This window comes from Chenopodium album, chromosome 1 (genome assembly GCF_948465745.1).
Source record: "Chenopodium album chromosome 1, dcCheAlbu1.1, whole genome shotgun sequence".
NCBI lineage: Eukaryota > Viridiplantae > Streptophyta > Magnoliopsida > Caryophyllales > Amaranthaceae > Chenopodium > Chenopodium album.
In genome coordinates, this window is record NC_137834.1 from 85028065 (window position 1) to 85041435 (window position 13371).

At 33.3% G+C, this 13371-nt stretch overlaps 3 protein-coding genes and 2 non-coding genes across 5 annotated transcripts; 2 read left to right on the plus strand and 3 right to left on the minus strand.

Annotated features, from left to right (window-relative positions):
• Positions 1 to 1570: 1570 nt before the first annotated feature.
• Positions 1571 to 1653, minus strand: TRNAL-UAA (transfer RNA leucine (anticodon UAA)). The gene has a single exon. It is a non-coding gene; the product is annotated as a tRNA-Leu (tRNA).
• A 1454-nt stretch (positions 1654 to 3107) lies between these two features.
• LOC145637475 (uncharacterized) lies at positions 3108 to 4400 on the plus strand. The gene has a single exon (XM_081688830.1). It carries the CDS (start codon positions 3108 to 3110, stop codon positions 4398 to 4400), a length of 1293 nt encoding a protein of 430 aa, XP_081544956.1.
• A 137-nt stretch (positions 4401 to 4537) lies between these two features.
• LOC145624085 (B3 domain-containing transcription factor VRN1-like) lies at positions 4538 to 5782 on the minus strand. The gene is made up of 3 exons (XM_081677041.1): positions 5397 to 5782; positions 5105 to 5280; positions 4538 to 5009 (listed from the first exon to the last, which is right to left on the minus strand). Exons 1-3 carry the CDS (start codon positions 5701 to 5703, stop codon positions 4695 to 4697), a joined length of 798 nt encoding a protein of 265 aa, XP_081533167.1. The 5' UTR covers positions 5704 to 5782; the 3' UTR covers positions 4538 to 4694.
• A 2124-nt stretch (positions 5783 to 7906) lies between these two features.
• Positions 7907 to 7989, minus strand: TRNAL-UAA (transfer RNA leucine (anticodon UAA)). The gene has a single exon. It is a non-coding gene; the product is annotated as a tRNA-Leu (tRNA).
• Positions 7990 to 10536: 2547 nt separating this feature from the next.
• LOC145559708 (ras-related protein Rab11D-like) lies at positions 10537 to 13178 on the plus strand. The gene is made up of 2 exons (XM_081621057.1): positions 10537 to 10972; positions 12455 to 13178. The coding sequence occupies exons 1-2, from the start codon at positions 10749 to 10751 to the stop codon at positions 12897 to 12899; spliced, it is 669 nt and encodes a 222-aa protein (XP_081477183.1). The 5' UTR covers positions 10537 to 10748; the 3' UTR covers positions 12900 to 13178.
• Positions 13179 to 13371: the final 193 nt, after the last annotated feature.

The following is a 13371-nucleotide window of genomic DNA, read 5'->3' on the forward strand; positions in this document are numbered from 1 at the left end:
TCCACTATCAAGAACTTTCTCTAATATAACAATTATATCTTCAAATATCAAATGTTAGACGGTGCAACTTAAAATGTGGAAAAGTGCCATTGCATGTACTACCTTCGTTGATTATTATGTGTAACAAAGGGTATTATTTGTGAGACATAAAATATTCCTTTATTACACATAATAATTAACGGATGTAGTATATATTTGCAAATGTCTAAACGTAACCTTAACCATGTTACCAAAAGATGTTGATAGAAAACAAGAAGAAATGAAAGACAATCAACAAACAAATTAAAGGGATTAATTAAATTAGAGTTTTACCAAAGTTTGTAGATCAAATCGAGGCTCAAGTATTATCTTGTAAAAGCAAGCTTTAGGACCCTCACTAACCCCATTACCTTCTTCCATGTTGATGAACTCAAGAGTTGAAATTGCTAGTAAATCAGAAAATAATCTTGCCAAATGACAATTACTCCGTATTAATTAACCAACTACCCACTTTCTTATAAGCTCTTAAACTTCTCCTTAGAGTGGAGTACTGCTTAATAAATGGACTATAAATATCCTAATATGAAGATATCACTTTGTTTCTTACTGTTTTACCTACTTGATATCCGTACAGTCTCCAATTACGATGCATTAATAAAAATCACAAAAAATAATTGATATTTTGATCACATTTATTTGTTTTACTCCGTGATTAAAATAAATTTAACAACATCCAATACATATTATTAAAAAATTAAATAAAAGTATTTTACTAAGGATCTTGCTAACGAGCGCTCTGGGGCGTTAGATAATGATAAATTATATTGGTTGAAATGGTATTAAGTTAGGAATTCATGACAAAATCACGCGTCGTTCAGTGTAATTAATGTTAATTTTACTCTAATATTTGCACTTTAATTCTCTTATCTAACGCCCCGGGGGCGCTTATTATCTTTTGCCTTTTACTAAAGCACAATAGTTTATTTTTGTGAAAAGGGTAAAACCGTAAAATGAATGAGGCGTACAATCTTATAGAGGTGTCAATTTAAGTGTGTAAGTAGGCTTTGATGAGATTGAGTCGAGTCTATTTTAAATTTGATTCATATTAAATTAAATCATTTTGTGTTTATACACAAGTTCACTACAAGAAATCACCTGATTCCTATGGATTACTTTGGACGACCACCTAAAATCGTCGAAAAATACATAATTTTTTATGGTTTTAAAATCTTTTCAATGGTTTTACACAATTTCGATGGCTTAAGTCATCAGAAAAGTCGTCTCTTATAATTTTAATGCCATCGGAAATATGATGGTTTTAAAGACGTTGGAAAATACTTAATTTTCGATGAATTTAAAGAATAAAAGTCGTAGGAAATTTTCAATTGTTTTAAAAGCCATAGGAAATTTTCAATTGTTTTAAAAGCCATAGGAAATTTTCAATGGGCAAAAATCCTCAAAAAGGACATAATTTCAATTCATTAATGTTTTGATTTTTGCAGGTTAGGTTGAATCTATTTTTGAGCCTCTAGAATCTTGTGTTGTAATTTTATTATTTTTAAGGAAAAAAAAATGTTTTGGTAAATAAAAATGCTGGCTGTGGGGTTCGAACCCACGCGCACTTATGTGCAGCAGATCTTAAGTCTGCCCCCTTAACCACTCGGGCAAACCAGCTCGGATGAATCAATTTGCCTTCAGTTTCTAATTATTCTTCTTTTAAAATCTGACACAAATTAATACGAAGTACTTTGCCGTTTTTATTATACTGTTTTGCTCTCTAGTTCTTTCCTCAATCCTCATATTTAATTCTCCAGTATTTAAAAATAATTGATCATAAGAAGATTATCATAATCAAATTGTTAAAAGATAACTTACACTAAATCTAACGTAATATGTAATCAACTTTATGAAATTGTATGATCTAGACTTCTAGAGAGTGGTTTAACAATGTAAACTATAGAAATCATCACAAGGTTTGACACTACCACATGTGTTTGACATTACGACATACTATTACGACATACTACCTCCATTTCTTATTATGTGCAATAAAGGAACATTTTATGTCTCACAAATAATACCCCTTTGTTGCACATAATAAAAAACGGAGGTAGTGTTTGATTAAACGTGTGGTGTTATGTTGACTTGTTAATTAAATGTGGTGATGAAAGTCCTTGACATTAGCACTTTTTAAATGTTTGATTCATAACATATTGTTGACTTGTCGTGCTATAATAAAATATTTGTTAGCCTAGAAAAGATTTATAATCAATTCCATAAATAATTGGTTACATTCATGGGTGAAGTTGAATCGTGTTAGTTTTATGTTGAAAATTTCAACACTAATCCGGCTGGTTTAATTAGCCTTGTTATGTCATAATGACCCCTTTAGTAAAAAGATGGTAAACCTAGCTTGACAGTTGACAACTTGACACTAACCATTTTATTTTCGTGACGTCTATGAAAATGTCAGTTTTTGGCAAATTTATAGAATCCCTTTAATAAAATTCAAACTCTGTTTATATGTTAATTTTTACCTTTCTACAATAATAATTTATTTAATTGCTTTAAGGATTAAAATCAGATTTGATATTATGTATTTATGTAGTAGGTTGCAGAAAATCGAGGATGCCCGTTTCTCATGGTGAGAAACAAATTTTGTTTCTCACATGGCATTTTCGTAAATAAACCAACAACTTTATTCAACTGTGGAGCCCACAGTAATGAAAAAGTTGTTGATTTATTTACGAAAATACCCCCATGGGAAACAAATTTCGTTTCTCATCAAGAGAAACAGGGAATTTCCCCAGAAAATCAAGGGTTTTTTATTTTCTACCATAAAGAATTGGATAGTTTTTAGGAAAAAAATACGGATAAATTCAAGTTGATCTCTGAGATAAATGATATGAATAAATCTCCTCTCACAATTTATTCATTTTCTTTTATTTTTTAAATGATAAAAGTAAAATAATAAAGTGGCACAGATTTCAACACATAAAGTTGTGAGAGGAAATAAATTAGATTGTTAATCTCTGATATCAACTGGGCTCCCTCAAAAAATACGAGTAATAAACAGTATAAATATTTAAGGTTTTTCACCCTAAAAAAAAATCACAAATCTTAGAAACATGGAAAACCTATCATCGGCCACAAGCATTGAAGATCTTGCTGATGAGTTATTGATCGAAATATTTATTCGACTTCCGTGTTGTGAAACTGTAATCACAGCAAAAATTGTATCGAAACGTTGGTTATCTTTACTATCGAACCCTAAATTTGCAATTGAGTTCTATAATCACAAGAAAAATCTCCCTTTTCCGTCGAAGAAACTTCCATGGACGTTTTTGTCAACGCAACTCACCAAAAACATTGAAGGAATGATTCGGACAAACTCCCCTTTTCACAAGGTATTCAACTCTCCGAAATTCTCCCTTACTTTTCTTCCTTTTCAAGTAAAACTTGTTGCGACGTTTAAGGACTTAATCTTATGCACTGATTCGAGTAGTGATGATTATCGACAGTACTACATTTGTAATCCAGTAACAAAGCAATGGGTTGCTCTTCCTTTGATTCCAACTCGGGGGTCGTCCACATCATGGGTTGGTTTAGTGTGTGAGGATCCTTACTACAATGACATTGAAAGACGAATAGATTATAAGTTCAGAGTTATTGTAATTATGCGCTTGAATTTGGAATTTGATCCTTGTTACATGAGTTTGAATCTGATTGTTTTTTGTTCGGAGGATTGTAACTGGAAAGATATTGTTCTTAGGGTTAGGCGAACCCCTAACATGTTACACCCTGCTAAACCTTTAATGGGTGTGGTTTGTAAGGGAATGGTTTGTGTTCGTTATTGGGATTCTTTCGGAATGTTTGATCCATTCGATGTAACTCCTAATTCAAGCCGAGTTATTGAGGCCGAGACTCTACCAATGCTTCTTTATCCTAGAGGAAACCTCTTAGAATGTGGGGGGAAATTGATTTCAACCTATCTTGTTAGATTTGTCAAGCGTCATACCCGTGTTTATCACAAGGGCTCTTATGTAGATGTAAAGGGAGATTGTATTATAATGCAGTATAGTGTACTCGATCTCAATGGATTCATCGGGAATAATAGTAATAACGAGGTACGTTGGAAGACGTACAAAAAAGTGAGCTTTAACCAGGTCAAATCACCTTCAACTCGTCAAAGTGAAGCACGTGTTATTTATATTCACCCGACTAATGGTCAGATGATATATGTCTTAACTAATGACAATAAGGTGTATTTATGTAATATAGGAGGGTCAGCTTGTTTGGAAAAATTGGGTGAAATTCTTCCAGGAGTTCAAGGACATCATCAACAGTTCTATTGCTCTAGTAGGCTTGAGCTCCAGTATTGGCCTACGCCAGTTCCTTTGATAAATCCAAATACTTCGTAACTTTTTTATTTTACTACTACTCCGTACTTTGTACGTACATGCTTGTTCATTCAAAAAGAATATTTTCAAAAAATATTTATATATATTTTTCCGCTTCAATGTAGTTGTCACATTACTAGTTCAAATTACATTATCAACATGATTATAAATTCCGGACATAAGATCATATAAACAGCAGCAATTTGCAAAACTATTAAAACAAAGTATTTTGACTAAACTTCCCAATAACCAAAAGCAATATAATGAACAAAATATCTTAGCAGTTAGCTCACGCACCTACATTCCTACATTCTTCTAGTCTGATTCAACTTCGATTATTGCTGGTATGTTTTCGAGTTTTTCTTTAGCATAAGGAGCACGAATTATGTGAATTTTGAACTCTTGTTTCTTGATCAACTCAAAGATGCAAATATCGCCAACTTTCAAGTTGTTACCTAATACAAATTTTCTCCATCCTGCACCCTGCAACTTCATAGTAGTCTTACCATAGTTACCAACTGAGGCACAACTTCTCACCGGCCAAGCTTTCCCGGTATCTGTTTGGAGGTTGAATGTGCCAGGGCAAGGCTCATTGTGCAAGAATTTGTGTGCAAATGTTTTTGGTATACCCTGCTTAATTCATCATAATAAACTTCACTAATTACACGATTTAAGAGCAACTATGATCAGATGTGTAACAGAGAATTTTCAAACTTGTTACTTACCATAGCAAACTTGGAACCTACAAAGGATGGATACATATTCGTAGCAAATGAGGGATGCTTACAGTGATCAGAATAATAATCGCGAACTCTCTTCTTTTCCTCAGGGCCGAAAGCACTATAGCTTCTGTTGTAGGATATTATGAGCTTATCAAATGTAACACTTTGCATACTTTGAGCTGAAAAAGTTTAGAAAGTACATTAAAAAATTATAGCAAGATTGTAAGTAATTTGTGTTTTAACACCAACTTAATACATTTTTTTTTATGTTGATGACTTTAGAAGTTGAAAGTACCTGTCTCTGAAGAACTATTAGTTTTCCTGTTTTGTAAAGGGTTGTTTTCCCTACATGGTTCAGGATCAAACGGATACTCGATCTCAGAAGCACTCGTGTCGAAAACAATGACATCGAACTGGGAATTCCCTTTGTATTTGAACATCAAGCAATGTTTATCATTCAATGAGTAGAACTGGACAAATTTTGGCCAACCCTTTTGCAAGAAAGCCTTGTCATTTTCTCTGACCAAGTTAAATTCCCATACTTTACCAGTTGGAATGTTTAAGTATATGACATTTGAGAGATCTTTTCCATGTTTATTCATGAATTTCCTTGGAATTTCCTAAAAAAAAAATCATTAGATGATATTATGATTTATGAATGAACTGATTTGTTTCTTTTCATTGAACAGCCAGGCTAGGCTACCACATTTTTCATATAGTCTCTTTTTTCGTCTGACAGGAAAGAATAATAATACGAGTAATTTCATCAATAATCAATAATAAGTTATACGACATCTACATTTAATTAGAGCTACAAAACGTAGTCTTTTCATATATGATTTCTTACAGTTCAACCTGTTTGCATGTCTTCTTAACAGATTAAGACTATAAGAGAGCTACTCAGCTTGATCATTAGTCAACAAGTTGATTTATTATCATTATATCATCATTTTTTCTTTAAATAGAACTTTACTAAATGATCAAATAATTTAGGTAGTACAAATTACACTTTTATTGTACAGGACTAAAGGGTACATTTAACATTTTCCAATCTTTATACTTTGACTAGTAAAATATGCTTTAAAGTTCAAACCAAACCTAACAACTTTAAATTTAATTTAATAGTCACATTGATAGTATAATTCAAAATAATACTCAAAAATTCAAGCACGAAGTATGTACAAATATGACAATCCAAACTAGACAAAGAAATTACGAATATATACTCGGTTTGTATTTGACAGAACAACAAATTAAAGCACGAAATATGTACAAATAGACTACAAAATCAAAACAAGCAAAAAGTTGCACTAGATCAAATGTACAGAAGAAACAAAAAATATACCAGTTTATGGAGATCATGTCGAAGTTCAAGTATGAACTTGAAGAAACAAGCAACATTACACTCAGAATTCTCATCACCTGCCATTATGATTGATGAAGGTTCAGGATTTGACAATTCTTGCCAAAAATAGGTGAAATTGAAATTTCTAAAATCAGAAAATCTCACCATAAATAATAATCTACCACTCCCTAAAAGTGTAGTAGAGGTAGTAAGACTAAGACATAAATGAAGCTTATTTAAGATATGTACAACTACAACCTAACTACCACTTCTCACAGTAATATAAGAGCAGTAAATATCCATGTATGTTCACTTTAGTATAGACTAGTGCCTGTAGCCCTGTAGGAGTATCTGTGCACTTATTTATGGTCAAACTTTTAAGACGTAAACAAAACAATCTCACTAATACTTCCTCAATTCTATTAATATTGCAACAATGGACTTTTTACACTATTCATCACTCTTGTGTTGACCATATAATATGACTTATACGTTAAGCAAAATATAGTCAATTGAGACCTTGTTGGATTTGTCTCATAAAATATTTTCACAATATCAACTTTTTATAATTTTTACTCTTACACAATTATAAATATTTAGTATATAAAATGTGTTTTGGGATGCGTAATTTCCTCCTTGTTGCAATATTAACATAACGGAGGAAGTATACGTGAAAGAGAAAATATATTCATGTGATATATTGTTAATTTGTCTATAGCTTGAAGCCTACCTTGAGGGGTTGATAGAGCGGGCTCATAATAAATCAATCCTTGCAAGACTAGTTAATTTTTGCAGAAATAAGCCAATACAAACACGTTCAAAATTATTACTACTCGTATGTTATACTCCCCCCGTCCCCTTTTGATAATCTCTTATGGATTAATTTTAGTCCCAAAATGTTCACCCATTAGCTTTTTCCAACAACCATTAATCTTAATTTTTATCAAAATTCCCTCCAATTTGCAATAACCAATTTGCAATAATACTTGTGCAAATTTAAATTTCTCATGTAAATTCTGTTTTTCCATGTATTTTTATTATCGTCATTCTATACTTTTTTGTATACCCAATGTTAATTTAATTTTTCAATGTACTTTTACTATTCTTATTTGTGTTTATTAATTCCCATAAAAAATGCTCATAAGAGACTATAAAAAAAGGTACAGAGCGAATAAAATAATTACAAGTTCAAAATATTTCCCTATCATATATTCCCATAACTTGTACTCTATATTAATTTTTTGTATGTACAAATTAATTGTATTCTTTGACTTTTTTTTTTTAATTACGAATGTTATCATGAAAATATTGTAATATTGTTGTAAAATTTTGTATTCAAGTATTTTTTTAAAAAAAAATATAAATTTAATGGTTTAAAAGTGAACGGGCACAATGGATTATGCCAGCAAAGTCAAAAAAAAAAAAAAAAAAAAAAATGGGAAGATTTTTATCAAAATAATTGCTGGCTGTGGGGTTCGAACCCACGCGCACTTATGTGCAGCAGATCTTAAGTCTGCCCCCTTAACCACTCGGGCAAACCAGCTGATTGTTAAATATGCTATGTAATTTTATATTATACAAAATTTGATTAATAATAATTAAATAAAAATAATTAATAAATAGTCGGTGGTTAACGCTTCTCTAGGTGTTTATTCCATTTTACAACTAATGACCAGGTCCTATCATCATTCTATATTCTCTGGTTTTGTGATCTTGGAAATACTTTCTCCATTATTATAGTTCTCTTGTTCGTCACTCCATAGCATATAACATTGATGATTAATATGGGTTAGATACCGTATATATTAAGATTATATATAAGCAAATAATACACTTTCTAAAATATAGGTAAACTAGTTAAAATCCCGTACAATGCACAGATTTTAATAAATTACATAGTGAATTACAACATTAATATAACAATTATATACTAAAATAATAGAAAAATAATTACTGTAAAATATATACATATAAAAATATTTCGTTTAAGTACGTATGGAATAATATTATCAGCAAAATGGAAAGTAAATATTATAAGCTATAAATATTTTTCATGAAAAAAGGAAAGATAAAAGTGGAGGGAAAATTTTTAACCAGTGAATGACATGTGTCATCACTGGTTTCGCTTTTAGTATTAAGTTATTGATGATTTATATAGCCTTAAAGGGCTAATGAAGTATAAGCAATTATATGATTAATATGGGTAAATGATACATATATCCCTAGTATTCTCAGATTCAAATGAGAGATGACAAGAGAAAGAGATTTTTACACATGAATAGTTTGGACTTTGGAGCTTTGGACTGATACTCCATATTACTTTGGCGGAGCTTAATTTATACTCCCTATGTTCTATTTTTGCCCTATTAAATAGGTCAAATTTTAAAAAAATTGACTATAAATTCTCATTAATCAATACAATAAGAGATTATATTATAATCATATGGGGTTTTGTTAGATTCGTTTCATTGTATTTTTATTAATATTAAGTTTTTAAACTTTTTATATGGATGAAGATGAAGTTATATACTTCGTATATTATATAAGACACGTTTTGAAGAAATGAAAATTAAAACGGGACAAAAATATAACTTCTTTTAGAAAAAAGAAAATGCCTAGTCTAACCTAAGCCCAAATCAACCCCCCAAAAGTAAAAAATATCAAATCTACAATAAACAATAACTATTCAACCTACAATCCAATTTTAAAAAGGAAAAATTGAAACTAATAATCCCACCTTTGTCACTTCTACTCAAAACAATCCCACCTTTTCGAATTCCCAAAATAATCCCATCTTTGACCCCCATCTTCTCAAAATGAGCCTTTCACCGGTTTGTGAAATTGGTAACTTATTTTAGAAGGTGACTTGCCGCGTGTCACCTTCTGATTGGTACAATTTTAATTTTTGCAATTAAAAAAAACAAAAACAATAAAAAAAAAAAAAAACCCCACCCAGCCTGGCCTCGTCGGACCCCACGCAACCACCACCCTAGTCGCCACCAGCCTCGTCGAACATCTAAGCAACCACCACCCTAGTCGCCGCCCTGGTGGCTACCATCTAAGCCACCATTCCCTCTCCCCGAAACCCTCACGCAACCACCAATTCCACCCCAAAAAATCACCGCTAATTCCCCTCTACAATGTAATTGCTTGAAAATCATTGCGAAATTGGGGTTACGGTTTTGGTTGATGTGTTTTTTTCGATTGAAATAACGATTGTTTAGTAGTTTCGAGGCCGGTGGCTGCGGTTAGGGTGGCTGCGGATGGGGTGGCTAGGGTGGGTGAGTTTCGTGGGTTGAGTGAGTTTCGTGGGTTGGCTGGGTTCCGTGGGTTGGTGGGTTCCGTGGGTTGGCTGGGGTTATTCGTGGTGGGTTTTGTGGGTTGGTGGGTTTCGTGGGTTGGCTGGAGTTCGTGGTGGCTGGGGTTCGTGGGTTGGCTGGAGTTCGTGGGTTGGTGGGGTTCGTGGGTTGGCTGGGGTTCTTGGTGGCAGGGGTTTGCGTGGGTTGGCTGGGGTTCGTGGGTTGGTGGGTTTCGTGGTGGCTGGGGTTTGTGGGTTGGCTGGGTTTCGTGGGTTGGCTGGGGTTAGGTGGTGATGTGGTGGTCAAGGGTGGTAGTGGTAATGGTGGATAGCTAAGGTAGAAGATGATAGATTGAAAAAAAAAAAATTAAAAAAAAAAAAAAGTTAACCTGTTAAATAAGTTGTGGGTTAAAAGGCTCATTTTGAGAAGATGGAGGTCAAAGGTGGGATTATTTTGGAAATTCGAAAAGGTGGGATTGTTTTGAGCAGAATTGTCAAAGGTGGGATTATTAGTTTCCATTTTTCCTTTTAAAAAACAAAATAAAATTGGGTGATTATATGTACATTTACAACTTGAAATACAAATTTGTGTTTCCCAAGAATATAGTGCAAAATAAAAATTCATCAATATACAACCAATGAAAAGCTGTGTCCCACATTAATTATCTATTCTACTTGAAAATTGATTATCCCTCTAATTTACTCAAAACCCATTAACTTTTCCCTTTTCAAAAAATTACAGTATATTCTTTTTCACCAAATAAAACGTTATTATAAAATCCCAAAAAAAAACATTCACTTTCATTCTTCTCTTCCTTTTTCACACCCCTCCAAATTCTCCCCAAATCAATTCACACTTTCTTCCTCAAAAACCCCTTTTCAAACAAAATTCAAAACCATTTTCTCCCTTTTACCCAAAGATCTACCCTCAATTTTTCTGGGTTTTCAACAACCAGTAGTTGCAGAATCAGCAGCTTAATCTCAAGCTTTTTCGAGGAGCAACAATGGCGGGTTATGGAGATGCGAGCCAGAAGGTAGACTATGTGTTCAAAGTGGTTCTAATAGGTGATTCAGCAGTTGGTAAGTCTCAGATATTGGCTAGATTTGCAAGAGATGAATTTAGCTTGGATTCAAAAGCAACAATTGGTGTTGAGTTTCAGACTCGAACCCTCGTCATTCAGCATAAGAGTGTTAAAGCCCAGATCTGGGATACTGCTGGCCAAGAACGGTATTTTCCTACTTCCTTTTTCTCTCTCCTCCTATTTTTTATTAATTTGATTTTTAATTTTTTTACTGTTTTTGAAGGGTATTTGATTAATTAATTAGTGGTGTGATTGGTTCAAGGTTTTAGGTGTTAATTTAAATATTAGTGTTGTGATTAGTTCAAGGTTTTAGGAGTTTGATTAATATGTTAATGATGTGATTAGTTGATCTGGCATGGTATTGGCCTTTCGCTTGCTAGTAAGGTGATTTGTTGTTTGTTAATTTGATTAATGCTATTGATAGTGATTTTAAGTAGTTGGATTGGTGTTTTGAAGTGTAGGAGAGAGAATTTGAGATGGTTTTCAGTTCAATTGCTGGGAAATTTGAATTTTGAGTTTTTGTTATTTTAGTCTATTAGAAAATTACTTCTAATTAAATGTTGTTCTGTTACTTCTGTGTTTGGAGTAGATCTAAATGTACGCGATGCGTGTTTTAAATTAGAAATCATGTACAACTATTATTTGAAAAGAGAGTATGTGTATGTAAGTTTCCGGAAATATAGGTGGATTACAAACTGCAAATGAGTAGCTTATATAATAGAGATTAATTGGGATCGGTTTAAGGCCAAAATGGGCATTAGTGTGTGTCGGCATTGCTTCGACAATCGACATCAATTAAATCATCCACCTACATGATTAGCTTTATTATCTGATCATGTTATGCTAGTAGATGATCGACTGGGTGGCCATTTGTAGAGGGTAGTATAGCTTCTTCTTTCATATGACTTGTGTGATCTTTGATGACTTTCGAGCTTTACATGTCGACAATACCAGGATTTCGTGTTAGATCTTCAATCTAGCAAATCTACCTTGTATTCAACCTTCTAGCAATGCGGACACTCCATGTGAGTTTGTGACCCTCTAGCTAGACATTGATCCATAAACTGCTTTGTGTGAGTTTACAACCATGTAGTTATGCATTGAGTCATGAACCTCACAATGTTCATTACTTAGTGAGTTTGGATCTGTGATGCTCTTGGAACCTCACACAAGGTTCACTAATTAGTGGGTATGGATCTGTGATGCTCTTGGAGTTGGAGTAGGGTGGAGTTATTTCCTTTCTAATCACCAAAATGTCTCCATTGCTTGCTCTGCTGTTCCCACAAGTTAGAAAGGACTGATAATGCCTACTTGATGTCCACATTATCTAGTATTTTTTTTTTCCTGAATTAGCTATACCTTTTGAACTCGGAATCTAACATAAACAACAATTTCTTTTGCCACTTTGCTAATAAATATTGGGAACAATTTGGCTGGAACTTTTAAGGTATAGTAGGACCGCTATAGAACCACACGGGATTGACCTTATCTGAATGAGCTAGATCTTCCCACATTATTGAAAAGAGTTTTACTCCTTATCATTTATGCCAGGAAAGTATTTTTGTTGCAATTAAAATATGGTATAATTTGATTAATTCCTTCCTGACACAACTTTGAAATGGCTACAGGTACAGAGCTGTTACAAGTGCATATTATAGGGGAGCAGTCGGTGCATTATTAGTTTATGATATTACGAAGCGCCAAACCTTTGAGCACATACCAAGGTGGCTGGAAGAGCTTCGCGGCCATGCTGACAAGAACATAGTCATCATGCTTGTTGGAAACAAAATCGATCTTGAGGAGCAGCGTGCTGTTGCAACTGAAGATGCCAAAGAGTTTGCAGAGAAAGAAGGGCTTTTCTTCCTAGAGACCTCAGCTTTAGAATCAACAAATGTGGAAACAGCTTTTAATACTGTCTTAAACGAGATATTCAGCATTGTAAACAAGAAGACATTGGCTGCCAGTGATGAGCAAACTAACGGCAACCCTGCACCAGCAGCTGGGAAGTCGATCTTAGTTCCCGGTCCTGGTCAAGTAATCCCTGAAAAGAAAGGAATGTGCTGTAGTTCGTGAAGTCGTTTGAAATTTTGGTCGTATGTTGGTCACTATCATTATTGGTTTTCTCTTAAACATTGTACTGTATTTGAGGATAGAAATTGGAGATGATGAGAATGGGGAGGGGTTTTTGGTTGCTGAATTTGGTTTGTAAAAATCTGTCGGTTAGCTTGTTTGGGAAGGAAGTACAGCTAGTTGATCTAATGCGTGATATAGTATGGCGCCCTAAATGTTACACATTTTTTTATCCTTGTGTTTAACTATATCAATAGATTTGATTATTTGAAGGTTGGTTAAGTTTGTCATGTTACAATAATTTGGCTTTTCAAAACCGCCCTTAGCTTTTACAAAATGAATTCTTTTTGGGCTCATTCGTTGTCGGTTTTTGTTTCCGATTGTTAGTTTACAAAGTTAACTTGAGTAATAAAAGTATAATTTATCATAGACTTGTACATAAATCTGATTCATGTACAATTTAAAGCATATGCTA

Bases quoted from the DNA above. Each gene is read 5' to 3' on its own strand.
- LOC145637475 (XM_081688830.1), top strand. From the start codon at position 3,108: ATGGAAAACCTATCATCGGCCACAAGCATTGAAGATCTTGCTGATGAG.
- LOC145624085 (XM_081677041.1), bottom strand. From the start codon at position 5,703: ATGAATAAACATGGAAAAGATCTCTCAAATGTCATATACTTAAACATT. The intron at 5,281-5,396 runs GTACTTTCAACT...AAACTTTTTCAG, and splicing joins TAATAGTTCTTCAGAGACAG to CTCAAAGTATGCAAAGTGTT. The intron at 5,010-5,104 runs GTAAGTAACAAG...TGAATTAAGCAG, and splicing joins TAGGTTCCAAGTTTGCTATG to GGTATACCAAAAACATTTGC.
- LOC145559708 (XM_081621057.1), top strand. From the start codon at position 10,749: ATGGCGGGTTATGGAGATGCGAGCCAGAAGGTAGACTATGTGTTCAAA. The intron at 10,973-12,454 runs GTATTTTCCTAC...AAATGGCTACAG, and splicing joins GATACTGCTGGCCAAGAACG to GTACAGAGCTGTTACAAGTG.